General features: G+C 42.4%; 1 protein-coding gene across 1 annotated transcript in view; it reads right to left on the bottom strand.

The window, feature by feature from the left end:
* Window positions 1-4,548: 4,548 nt before the first annotated feature.
* Window positions 4,549-11,565, bottom strand: part of LOC106606382 (DNA polymerase delta catalytic subunit) — a 40,553-nt gene continuing 33,536 nt past the window's right edge. The window contains exons 26-27 of the mRNA XM_045715715.2: window positions 9,818-9,915; window positions 4,549-4,799 (exon numbers count right to left, since the gene is read on the bottom strand). Coding sequence (XP_045571671.1) covers window positions 4,712-4,799; window positions 9,818-9,915 — 186 coding nt within the window. The 3' untranslated portion in view covers window positions 4,549-4,711. The remainder of the gene's footprint in view (window positions 4,800-9,817; window positions 9,916-11,565) is intronic.

Raw genomic sequence — 11,565 nt, 5'->3', positions numbered from 1 at the left:
TGGCCGGGCGGCCAGCTCTAGGAAGAGTCTCGGTGGTTCCAAACTTCTTCCATTTAAGAATGATGGAGGCCACTGTGTTCTTGGGGACCTTCAATGCTGCAGAATTGTTTTGGTACCCTTTCCTAGATCTCTGCCTCGACACAATCATGTCTCAGAGCTCTACAGACAATTCCTTCGACCTCATGGCTTGGTTTTTGCTCTGACGTCAACTGTGGGACCATATATAGACAGGTGTGTGCCTTTCTAAATGTCTAATCAATTGAATTTACCACAGGTAAAGTTGTAGAACATCTCAAGGGCTCTCATGAAGTGTTTGATTAGATTTTCGATTACATTTGCATTTATGTCAGACAATAGAGTGCTGAGTACCAGGCAGTTAACAAGTTTGGTAGGCTACTAATGACCATCAGCAGCATCAGAGCTAGGAGAAGCCTAATTACTGTGACTAAACGGTCAGGTGTAATTTGACTGCCATCATGACTCGTGACCGCCGTTCAACAATGAGACAGCCTATAGGGATGAGGTCAGAGTCCTGGCAGTGTGGTTCCAGGGCAAAAACCTCTCCCTCAACGTGATCAAGACAAAGGAGATGATCGTGGACTACAGGAAAAGGAGGACCGAGCACGCCCCCATTCTCATCGACGGGGCTGTAGTGGAGTGGGTCGAGAGCTTCAAGTTCCTTGGTGTCCAAATCACCAACAAACTATTATGGTCCAAACACACCAAGACAGTTGTGAAGAGGGCACGACAATGCCTATTCCCTCTCAGGAGACTGAAAAGATTTGGTATGGGTCCTCAGATCCTCAAAAGGTTTTACAGCTGCACCATTGAGAGCATCCTGACTGCTTGCATCAGCGCATGGTATGGCAACTTCCTGGCATCCGACCGCACGGCACTACAGAGGGTAGCGCGTACCACCCAGTATATCACTGGGGCCAAGCTTCCAGGACCTCTATACCAGGCGGTGTCAGAGGAAGGCCCTAACAATTGTCAAAGACTCCAGCCTCCCTAGTCATACTGTTCTCTCCGTTACCTGCACAGCAAGCGGTACTGGAGTGCCAAGTCTAGGTCCAAAATGCTCCTTAACAGCTTCTGCCCCGAAGCCATAAGACTGTTGAACAGTTAATCAAATGGCTACCCAGACTATTTGCATTGACCCCTCCCCCTGTTTTTTACGCTGCTGCTACTCGCTGTTTATCATCTATGCATAGTCACTTTACCTCTACCTACATGTACATATTACCTCAACTAACCTGTACCCCAACACATTGACTCAGTACCGGTACCCCCTGTACAGTGCCGTGCGAAAGTATTCGGCCCCCTTGAACTTTTCGACCTTTTGCCACATTTCAGGCTTCAAACATAAAGATATAAAACTGTAATTTTTTGTGAAGAATCAACAAGTGGGACACAATCATGAAGTGGAACGAAATTTATTGGATATTTCAAACTTTTTTAACAAATAAAAAACTGAAAAATTGTCCGTGCAAAATTATTCAGCCCCCTTAAGTTAATACTTTGTAGCGCCACCTTTTGCTGCGATTACAGCTGTAAGTCGCTTGGGGTATGTCTCTATCAGTTTTGCACATCGAGACACTGAAATTTTTGCCCATTCCTCCTTGCAAAACAGCTCGAGCTCAGTGAGGTTGGATGGAGAGCGTTTGTGAACAGCAGTTTTCAGTTCTTTCCACAGATTCTCGATTGGATTCAGGTCTGGACTTTGACTTGGCCATTCTAACACCTGGATATGTTTATTTGTGAACCATTCCATTGTAGATTTTGCTTTATGTTTTGGATCATTGTCTTGTTGGAAGACAAATCTCCGTCCCAGTCTCAGGTCTTTTGCAGACTCCATCAGGTTTTCTTCCAGAATGGTCCTGTATTTGGCTCCATCCATCTTCCCATCAATTTTAACCATCTTCCCTGCCCCTGCTGAAGAAAAGCAGGCCCAAACCATGATGCTGCCACCACCATGTTTGACAGTGGGGATGGTGTGTTCAGGGTGATGAGCTGTGTTGCTTTTACGCCAAACATAACGTTTTGCATTGTTGCCAAAAAGTTCAATTTTGGTTTCATCTGACCAGAGCACCTTCTTCCACGTTTGGTGTGTCTCCCAGGTGGCTAGTGGCAAACTTTAAACAACACTTTTTATGGATATCTTTAAGAAATGGCTTTCTTCTTGCCACTCTTCCATAAAGGCCAGATTTGTGCAGTATACGACTGATTGTTGTCCTATGGACAGAGTCTCCCACCTCAGCTGTAGATCTCTGCAGTTCATCCAGAGTGATCATGGGCCTCTTGGCTGCATCTCTGATCAGTCTTCTCCTTGTATGAGCTGAAAGTTTAGAGGGACGGCCGGGTCTTCGTAGATTTGCAGTGGTCTGATACTCCTTCCATTTCAATATTAATCGCTTGCACAGTGCTCCTTGGGATGTTTAAAGCTTGGGAAATCTTTTTGTATCCAAATCCGGCTTTAAACTTCTCCACAACAGTATCTCGGACCTGCCTGGTGTGTTCCTTGTTCTTCATGATGCTCTCTGCGCTTTAAACGGACCTCTGAGACTATCACAGAGCAGGTGCATTTATACGGAGACTTGATTACACACAGGTGGATTCTATTTATCATCATTAGTCATTTAGGTCAACATTGGATCATTCAGAGATCCTCACTGAACTTCTGGAGAGAGTTTGCTGCACTGAAAGTAAAGGGGCTGAATAATTTAGCACGGCCAATTTTTCAGTTTTTTATTTGTTAAAAAAGTTTGAAATATCCAATAAATTTCATTCCACTTCATAATTGTGTCCCACTTGTTGTTGATTCTTCACAAAAAAATTACAGTTTTATATCTTTATGTTTGAAGCCTGAAATGTGGCAAAAGGTCGAAAAGTTCAAGGGGGTCGAATACTTTCGCAAGGCACTGTATATAGCCTCGTTATTGTTATTTTATTGTGTTAGTTTCTTTTTACTTTAGTTTATTTAGTAAATATTTTTTCAACTAATTTTTCTTAACTGCATTGTTGGTTAAGAGCTTGTAAGTAAGCATTTCACTGTAAGGTCTACCTACACCTGTTGTATTTGGCGCATGTGACAAATAACATTTGATTTTAAGTAAGTATTCCACTCAGATTAACAACATAGTACATTTTTTAGAAAGGAGTGAAACTGCTAACAGTTGCAACAGTCACCTGACATGCAGGGCTCTTCCCCACAGGACCGCTCGTCCGAGAGCGACGTTGATTGCCGTGTGACCCCAGACCGCCAGCATCTGTCCATTCAGGTAAAACAATATGGCAATCGAAATTTCATGGACTTACAATATTTAATGCTGAGTGCTAAACAGACTCATATGGTCACATTTTCTAAACACTTGTTATGGCTTGGCCAGGATCAAACACCCATCCTTTTGACTTCAAAACAGTAACTCTTACCACAAGACTACAGGGTAGGCTCAATATATGGGAACAATAAAGTACAGGTTGATGACAAGAGGTGCAAGCCGACAAGAGTTTTTGTTGGCTGTCTTCTCTGTTTCATTATTCACCTTCTACTTTCTGTTCCACTGTCTGTTTCTTAGTGATCTGCCTTCCTTCATGTTAACACTACGGCTATAAGCCTCCTTCTGACCGGGGTATCTGTTGTGTTTACAGGGAGACAACAAGGAGGACAAGGCAGGAACATCAGAAATCAAGTCGGAGGACAAGAGGGGGGGTGAAAATGCAACATCTATCCAAATTTGGATAATGACAAAAATTACTGCTCAAAATGCTCTAAGACACACAACCACCAAGATAGCTCTGTGATTTATTGTCCGGAGGGGACAAACAGTGTTCCCAACAGTCTCTATGGTTTTATGAAGTCTTGACTGTAATGACACTTTTGAAATGCAGTATATTTGTCCAACGTGCCTTTATTTCTTTGGCAGTGAAGTGCCAGACCATTGCACATCGTGTGGTTGTCTTTCTGGGGAAATGCCATCTCTTGTCAAGAGTGGATCAGTATATTTGAAATTGTCAGTCAAAAAATAACTACAGGAAAAGTTGAGACCCCAGATCTTGTGAAGCATTAGAATACATAGTGCCTTTGGAAAGTATTCAGACCCCTTAATGTTTTCCACATTTTGTTAAGTTACAGCCTTATTCTAAAATGGATGAAAAATAATGCACACAACACCCCATAATGACAAAGCAAAAACAGGTATTTCGAAATTTTAGCAAATGTGTTAAAAATAAAATATACAAAAATGCTGGTAGTTTACTGGGAAACGTAGATAGTTCCCTGTAACATACCCTTCCTTTGTAAACCCTATCCTAGATCAGAAGTCCTACTGAGATGCTTCATAAATACAGGCCCTAGTCAATATCAACACATGGCATGGTAATCCTGAAATGTAGCCTATTCGAAGTGCATAGTAAAAAAGAAACTGCTGCTTTGCATTGGTTATCGTAAAATACCCGCTACACAACATATTACAACATCCACCACCATACTTATGGTTCAATGCAACTGAGGTCTTCTAGACTGAAGACAGACAACAATGACAAGACACATTTCTACAAAAAGATGCCATTTATTTATTCATATTTCAAGAAAATAGTGTAACACGTACAATTCTTAAAAGACAATACAGTACAAATCCTTTCCAGGAGAGGGAAAGAGGGGTTGTGGGGAGAGAGGGGAGCCGGTTAATATGGAGTCTGTTGGGTCTGCCTCTCACCATCCAAAGCGAGACACCAGCTTCTCCTGATCATCCAGGTCTTTCTGCACTTTCTTCCTCATGTAGAATATGGGACAGTCCCGGCTGGATAGAGGGAGGGACAGAAACATTTACTTGATAATAACAATATAATATATAACGTGGGGTCCTAAATTATTGACAACCTTGATAAAGATGAGCAAAAATGTATAAAATAAATAATTAAAATACTGTATGCTCCATAAAAATGGGGATTTATATTATTTTATGCTTATATCATTGCTCAGAGAAAGAGATTTTGTTTAAGTAACTTTTTTCTCTCCTGTTTCAATACCTTTCAATACCTCACCTTGAGAGGACAAGGGTACTGTACTACTCTTCTAAAGTGTTTCATGAGATTATAGAACACAATGGGAGGGGTCTTAGACCATTCCTCTAAACAACATCTTTGCAGATCCTTAGTTGGTGCTTATGTACTGCCCTATTCAATTCAAACCACAGGTTTTCAAATGGGTTTGAAGTCTGGAGAATAAGACGTTGATTTTGTGGCCAATTTATTTGTATTTTTTGGGATTTTGAAGTGTGCTTGGGGCCTAGTTTCAGCCTCCTGGCAGAGGCAACCAGGTTTTTGGCCAAAATATCCTGGTACTTGGCAAGAAAAAGTATGTGAACCCGTTGGAATTACCTGGACTTCTGCATAAATTGGTCATAAAAAAGCCCCATAACATCAAACATCCATGAAAACAGTTCTTTGGCCACGCACACTAGAGGTGGGTTTGATGTCAAAATGAGAATGCATGAGCAGAACCCCATACCTACTGTAAAATATCAAATCAAATGTATTGGTCACATACACATGGTCAGCAGATGTTAATGCGAGTGTAGCGAAATGCTTGTGCATCTAGTTCTGACCATGCAGTAATATCTAACAAGTAATCTACCCTAACAATTTCACAACAACTACCTTATACACACACGTGTAAAGGAATGAATAAGAATATGTACAGAAAAATATATGAATGAATGATGGCCGAAAGGCATAGTCAAGATGCAGAAGATGGTCTAGAGTGGGGTATATAAACATTTTATAAAGTGGCATTGTTTAAGTGGCTAGTGATACATTTATTACATCCATTTTTCCATTATTAAAGTGGCTAGAGTTGAGTCAGTATGTTGGCAGCAGCCACTCAATGTTAGTGATGGCTGTTTAACAGTCTGATGGCCTTGAGATAGAAGCTGTTTTTCAATCTCTCGGTCCCCGCTTTGATGCACCTGTACTGACCTCACCTTCTGGATGATAGCAGGGTGAACAGGCAGTGGCTCGTGTGGTTGTTGTCCATGATGATCTTTTTGGCCTTTCTGTGACATCGGGTGGTGGTGTCCTGGAGGGCAGGTAGTTTGCCCCCGGTGATGCGTTGTGCAGACCACACCACCCTCTGGAGAGCCCTGCGGTTGTGGGCATAGCAGTTGCCGTACCAGGCGGTGATACAGCCCGACAGGATACTCTCGATTGTATATCTGTAAAAGTTAGTGAGTGTTTTTGGTGACAAGCCAAATTTCTTCAGCCTCCTGAGGTTGAAGAGGCGCTGCTGCGCCTTCTTCACCACGCTGTGTGTGTGGGTGGACCATTTCAGTTTGTCCGTGATGTGTACGCCGAGGAACTTAAAAAAAACTTTCCACCCTCTCAACTACTGTCCCATCGATGTGGATAGGGGGCTGCTCCCTCTGCTGTTTCCTGAAGTCCACGATCATCTCCTTTGTTTTGATGACATTTAGTGTGAGGTTATTTTCCTGACACCACACTCCGAGGGCCATCACCTCCTCCCTGTAGGCCGTATCGTCATTGTTGGTGATCAAGCCTACCACTGTGGTGTCGTCTGCAAACTTGATGATTGAGTTGCGGTCGTGGGTGAACAGGGAGTACAGGAGAGGGCTGAGAACGCACCCTTGTGGGGCCCCAGTGTTGAGGATCAGCAGAGTGGAGATATTCTTACCTACCCTCACCACCTGGGGGGGGCCCGTCAGGAAGTCCAGGACCCAGTTGCACAGGGCGGGGTCGAGACCCAAGGTCTCGAGCTTAATGACGAGTTTGGAGGGTACTATGGTGTTAAATGCTGAGCTGTAGTCGATGAACAGCATTCTTACATAGGTATTCCTCTTGTCCAGATGGGATAGAGCAGTGTGCAGTGTGATTGCGTCGTCTGTGGACCTATTGGGGCGGTAAGCAAATTGGAGTGGGTCTAGGGTGTCAGGTCTGGTGGAGGTGATATGGTCCTTGACTAGTCTCTCAAAGCACTTCATGATGACGGAAGTGAGTGCTACGGGGTGGTAGTCATTTAGCTCAGTTACCTTTGCTTTCTTGGGAACAGGAACGATGGTGGCCCTCTTGAAGCATGTGGGAACAGCAGACTGGGATAGGTTTTGATTGAATATGTCCGTAAACACACGAGCCAGCTGGTCTGCGCATGCTCTGAGGATGCGGCTGGGGATGCCGTCTGGGCCGGCAGCCTTGCGACGGTTAACACGTTTAAATGTTTTACTCACGTCGGCCACGGAGAAGGAGAGCCCGCAGGTTTGGTAGTGTGTCGTGTCAGTGGCACTGTATTGTCCTCAAATCGAGCAAAAAAGTTGTTTAGTCTGTCTGGGAGCAAGGCATCGTGGTCCGCGACGGGGCTGGTTTTTCTTTTGTAGTCCGTGATTGACTGTAGACCCTGCCACATACCTCTCGTGTCTGAGCCGTTAAATTGTGACTCTACTTTGTCTCTGTACTGACGCTTAGCTTGTTTGATTGCCTTGGAGGGAATAGCTACACTGTTTGTATCCGGTCATGTTTCCGGTCACCTTGCCCTGATTAAAAGCAGTGGTTCGCGCTTTCAGTTTTGCGCGAATGCTGCCATCAATCCACGGTTTCTGGTTGGGGAATGTTTTAATTGACGCTGTAGGTACAACATCACCGATGCACTTGTTAATGAACTCGCTCACCGAATCAGCGTATTCATCAACGTTGTTGTTTGAAGCAATACGGAACATATCCCAGTCCACGTGATCGAAGCAATCTTGAAGCGTGGAATCCGATTGGTCGGACCAGCGTTGAACAGACCTGAGCGCAGGCGCCTCCTGTTTTAGTTTCTGTCTATAGGCTGGGAGCAGCAAAATGGAGTCGTGGTCAGCCTTTCCGAAAGGGGAGCGCTTTATATAAGTTAGAATAACAATGGTCTAGGGTTTTACCTCCCCGGGTAGCGCATTCGATATGCTGATAAAATTTAGGGAGCCTTGTTTTCAGATTAGCCTTGTTAAAATCCCCAGCTACAATAAATGCAGCCTCAGGACATGTGGTTTCCAGTTTACATAGAGTCGAATGATATGGTGGTGGATCTTTGTTATGGGACTTTTTGCTATTTTCACAGGAGATATGCTCTCAGAAACGTAATACAACCTATACAGAGTGTGCAACTTTCTTTTTATACAGTTTACCCTCTGTCAGAATCAACAAAAATGTTGGAGTGTGCCTCAGCCCATGCTTTTTAAGGGACTGATGCTCTGACAGCTTGGTTACTGGAGGGTTGAACTGTGTTACAGGGGTTGAAAGGGAGAAGGGGGATACCTAGTCAGTTATACAACAATACATTCAACTAAAATGTGTCTCCTGCATTTAACCCAACCCCTCTGAATCAGAGAGGTGCGGGGGGCTGCCTTAAGGTGTTTCACCTGTGCTGCTCGTCCTAATATTATTTATATATATACTTTTATGTGTGTATTGCTGTGAATTGTTAAGATACTACTGCACTGTTGGAGCTAGGAACACAAGCATTTTGCTACACCCGCAATAACATCTGCTAAACATGTGTATGTGACCAATAACATTTGATATTTAAGAGTGGTGATATTAACCACCTCACATTTGTTTTTCTTTTAAACATTCTTCAAGCTCTGTCAAGTTGGTTGTTGATCATTGCTAGCCATTTTTATGTCTTGCCATAGATTTTCAAGCTGATTTAAATAAAAACCAAGCCACTCAGGAACATTCAATGTCGTGTTGGTAAGCAACTCGTGTATATTTGGCCTTGTGTTTTATGGTATCGTCTTGCTGAAAGATGAATTTGTCTCCCAGTGTCTGTTTGAAAGCAAACTGAACCAGGTTTTCCACTAGGATTTTGCCTGTGCTTATCTCTATTCCGTGTCTTATTATTCCCCCCCCCCCCCAAAACCTCTATAGTCTGACGATGACAAGCATACCCATAACACGATGCAGCCCCCACCATGCTTGAAAATATGAAGAGTGGAACTCAGTGATGTGTTGTATTGGATTTGCCCCGAACATAACACCTTGTATTCAGGCCATAAATTGTATTTCTTTGCCACATTTTTTGCAGTTTTACTTTAATGTCTTGCTTCAAACAGGATGCATGTTTTGGAATATTTATTTTATTCTGTGCAGGCTTGTTTTTACTCTGTCATTTAGGTTAGTATTGTGGAGTAACTACAATGTTGTTGATCCACCCTCAGTTCTCTCTTATCACAGCCATTAAACTCGAACTGTTTTAAAGTCACCATTGGCCTCATGTTGAAATCCCTGAGCGGTTTCCTTCCTCTCTGGCAATTGACTTAGGACGGACGCCTGTATCTTTGTAGTGACAGGGTGTATTGATACACCATCCAAAGTGTAATTAATAACTTCACCATGCTCAAAGGGATATTCAATGTCTGCTTTTTTTATTAGTTCAGAGTGGGTCTGTGTGTAACAGATATGTTGATGTGGGTCTGTGTGTGGTAATTGTCCAACATGAGTGTGTGCTGCTGGTACAGACGTTGCACATTTAGGTGCATTAAAAAGTTTCCTTTCAGAAGTGAATGTAGAGCATCTCCCATTTCAGAAGTGAATGTAGAGCATCTCCCATTTCAGAAATGTCACCTATGTATTTATTTACCTAAGTTATCTTTAGATTGTAAACAAACTTGGAGCAAGACATCACCCTGTGAGAGAGTCACATTAACGATGTACCGGCAAAGTAACTTTCAAACACACATCTGTATACCAAGTGTGTGTGCGTGTGTGTGTGTGTGTGTGTGTGTGTGTGTGTGTGTGTGTGTGTGTGTGTGTGTGTGTGTGTGTGTGTGTGTACCTGGTACAGAGTACATCCTCATGGAGAGAGCCCTGACAGCGTTGACACTGTGTCCACAGGCGAGAGAAGCGCTCCTCCAGAGTACTTAAGTGGAAGATCTAGAATTCAGAGAGATTCACCATTAGTAAGTACTACTCAGAGATTCACCATTAGTAAGTACTACTCAGAGATTCACCATTAGTAAGTACTACTCAGAGATTCACCATTAGTAAGTACTACTCAGAGATTCACCATTAGTAAGTACTACTCAGAGATTCACCATTAGTAAGTACTACTCAGAGATTCACCATTAGTAAGTACTACTCAGAGATTCACCATTAGTAAGTACTACTCAGAGATTCACCATTAGTAAGTACTACTCAGAGATTCACCATTAGTAAGTATACTGAACAAAAATATAAACACAACATGCAACAATTTCAAAGATTTTGCTGAGATACAGTTCATATAAGGAAATCAGTCAATTTAAATTAAATCATTAGGCCCTAATCTGTGGATTTCACATGACTGGGCCGGGGCACAGCCATGAGTGGGCATAGGGTCACCTACTGGGAAGCCAGGTCCAACCAATCAGAATGAGTTTTTCCCCACAAAAGGGCTCCACAACCCCCTCCCCCCTCTGACGATCCCACAGGTGAAGAAACCAGATGTGGAGATCCTGAGTGGTTCCACGTAGTCTGTGGTAGTGAGGCCAGTTGGATGTACTGCCAAATTCTATAAAACAACTTTGGTGGCAGCTTATGGTAAAGAAATGCATGTTCAATTCTCTGGTAACAGCTCTGGTGGTCATTCCTGCAGTCATCATGCCAATTGCACGCTCCCTGTGGCATTGTGTTGTGAGACAAAACTGCACATTTAAGAATGGCCTTTTATTGTCCCCAGCACAAGGTGCACCTGTGTAATGATCATGCCGTTTAATCCGTTTTTTGATATACCACACCTGTCAGTTGGATAGATTATATTGGGAAAGGAAAAATGCTTACTAACAGGGATGTAAACACAATAGTGCACAACATTTGAGAGAAATAAGCTTTTTGTGCATATGGAACATTTTTGGGATGTTTAATTTCAGCTCATGAAACATGGAACCAACACTTTATATGTTGCCTTTATATTTTTGTTCAGTGTAGTTATCATCAGATGGATTCACCATTAGAAAGTAGTTATCATCAGATGGATTCACCATTAGTAAGTAGTTATCATCAGATGGATTCACCATTAGAAAGTAGTTATCATCAGATGGATTCACCATTAGAAAGTAGTTATCATCAGATGGATTCACCATTAGTAAGTAGTTATCATCAGATGGATTCACCATTAGTAAGTAGTTATCATCAGATGGATTCACCATTAGTAAGTAGTTATCATCAGATGGATTCACCATTAGTAAGTAGTTATCATCAGATGGATTCACCATTAGAAAGTAGTTATCATCAGATGGATTCACCATTAGTAAGTAGTTATCATCAGATGGATTCACCATTAGAAAGTAGTTATCATCAGATGGATTCACCATTAGAAAGTAGTTATCATCAGATGGATTCACCATTAGAAAGTAGTTATCATCAGATGGATTCACCATTAGAAAGTAGTTATCATCAGATGGATTCACCATTAGTAAGTAGTTATCATCAGATGGATTCACCATTAGTAAGTAGTTATCATCAGATGGATTCACCATTAGTAAGTAGTTATCATCAGATGGATTCACCATTAGTAAGTAGTTATCATCAGATGGATTCACCATT

This window comes from Salmo salar, chromosome 03 (genome assembly GCF_965601325.2).
Source record: "Salmo salar chromosome 03, fSalSal1, whole genome shotgun sequence".
In the NCBI taxonomy this organism is placed as follows: Eukaryota; Metazoa; Chordata; class Actinopteri; order Salmoniformes; family Salmonidae; genus Salmo; species Salmo salar.
This window is presented reverse-complemented; position numbering and strand designations above follow the sequence as displayed.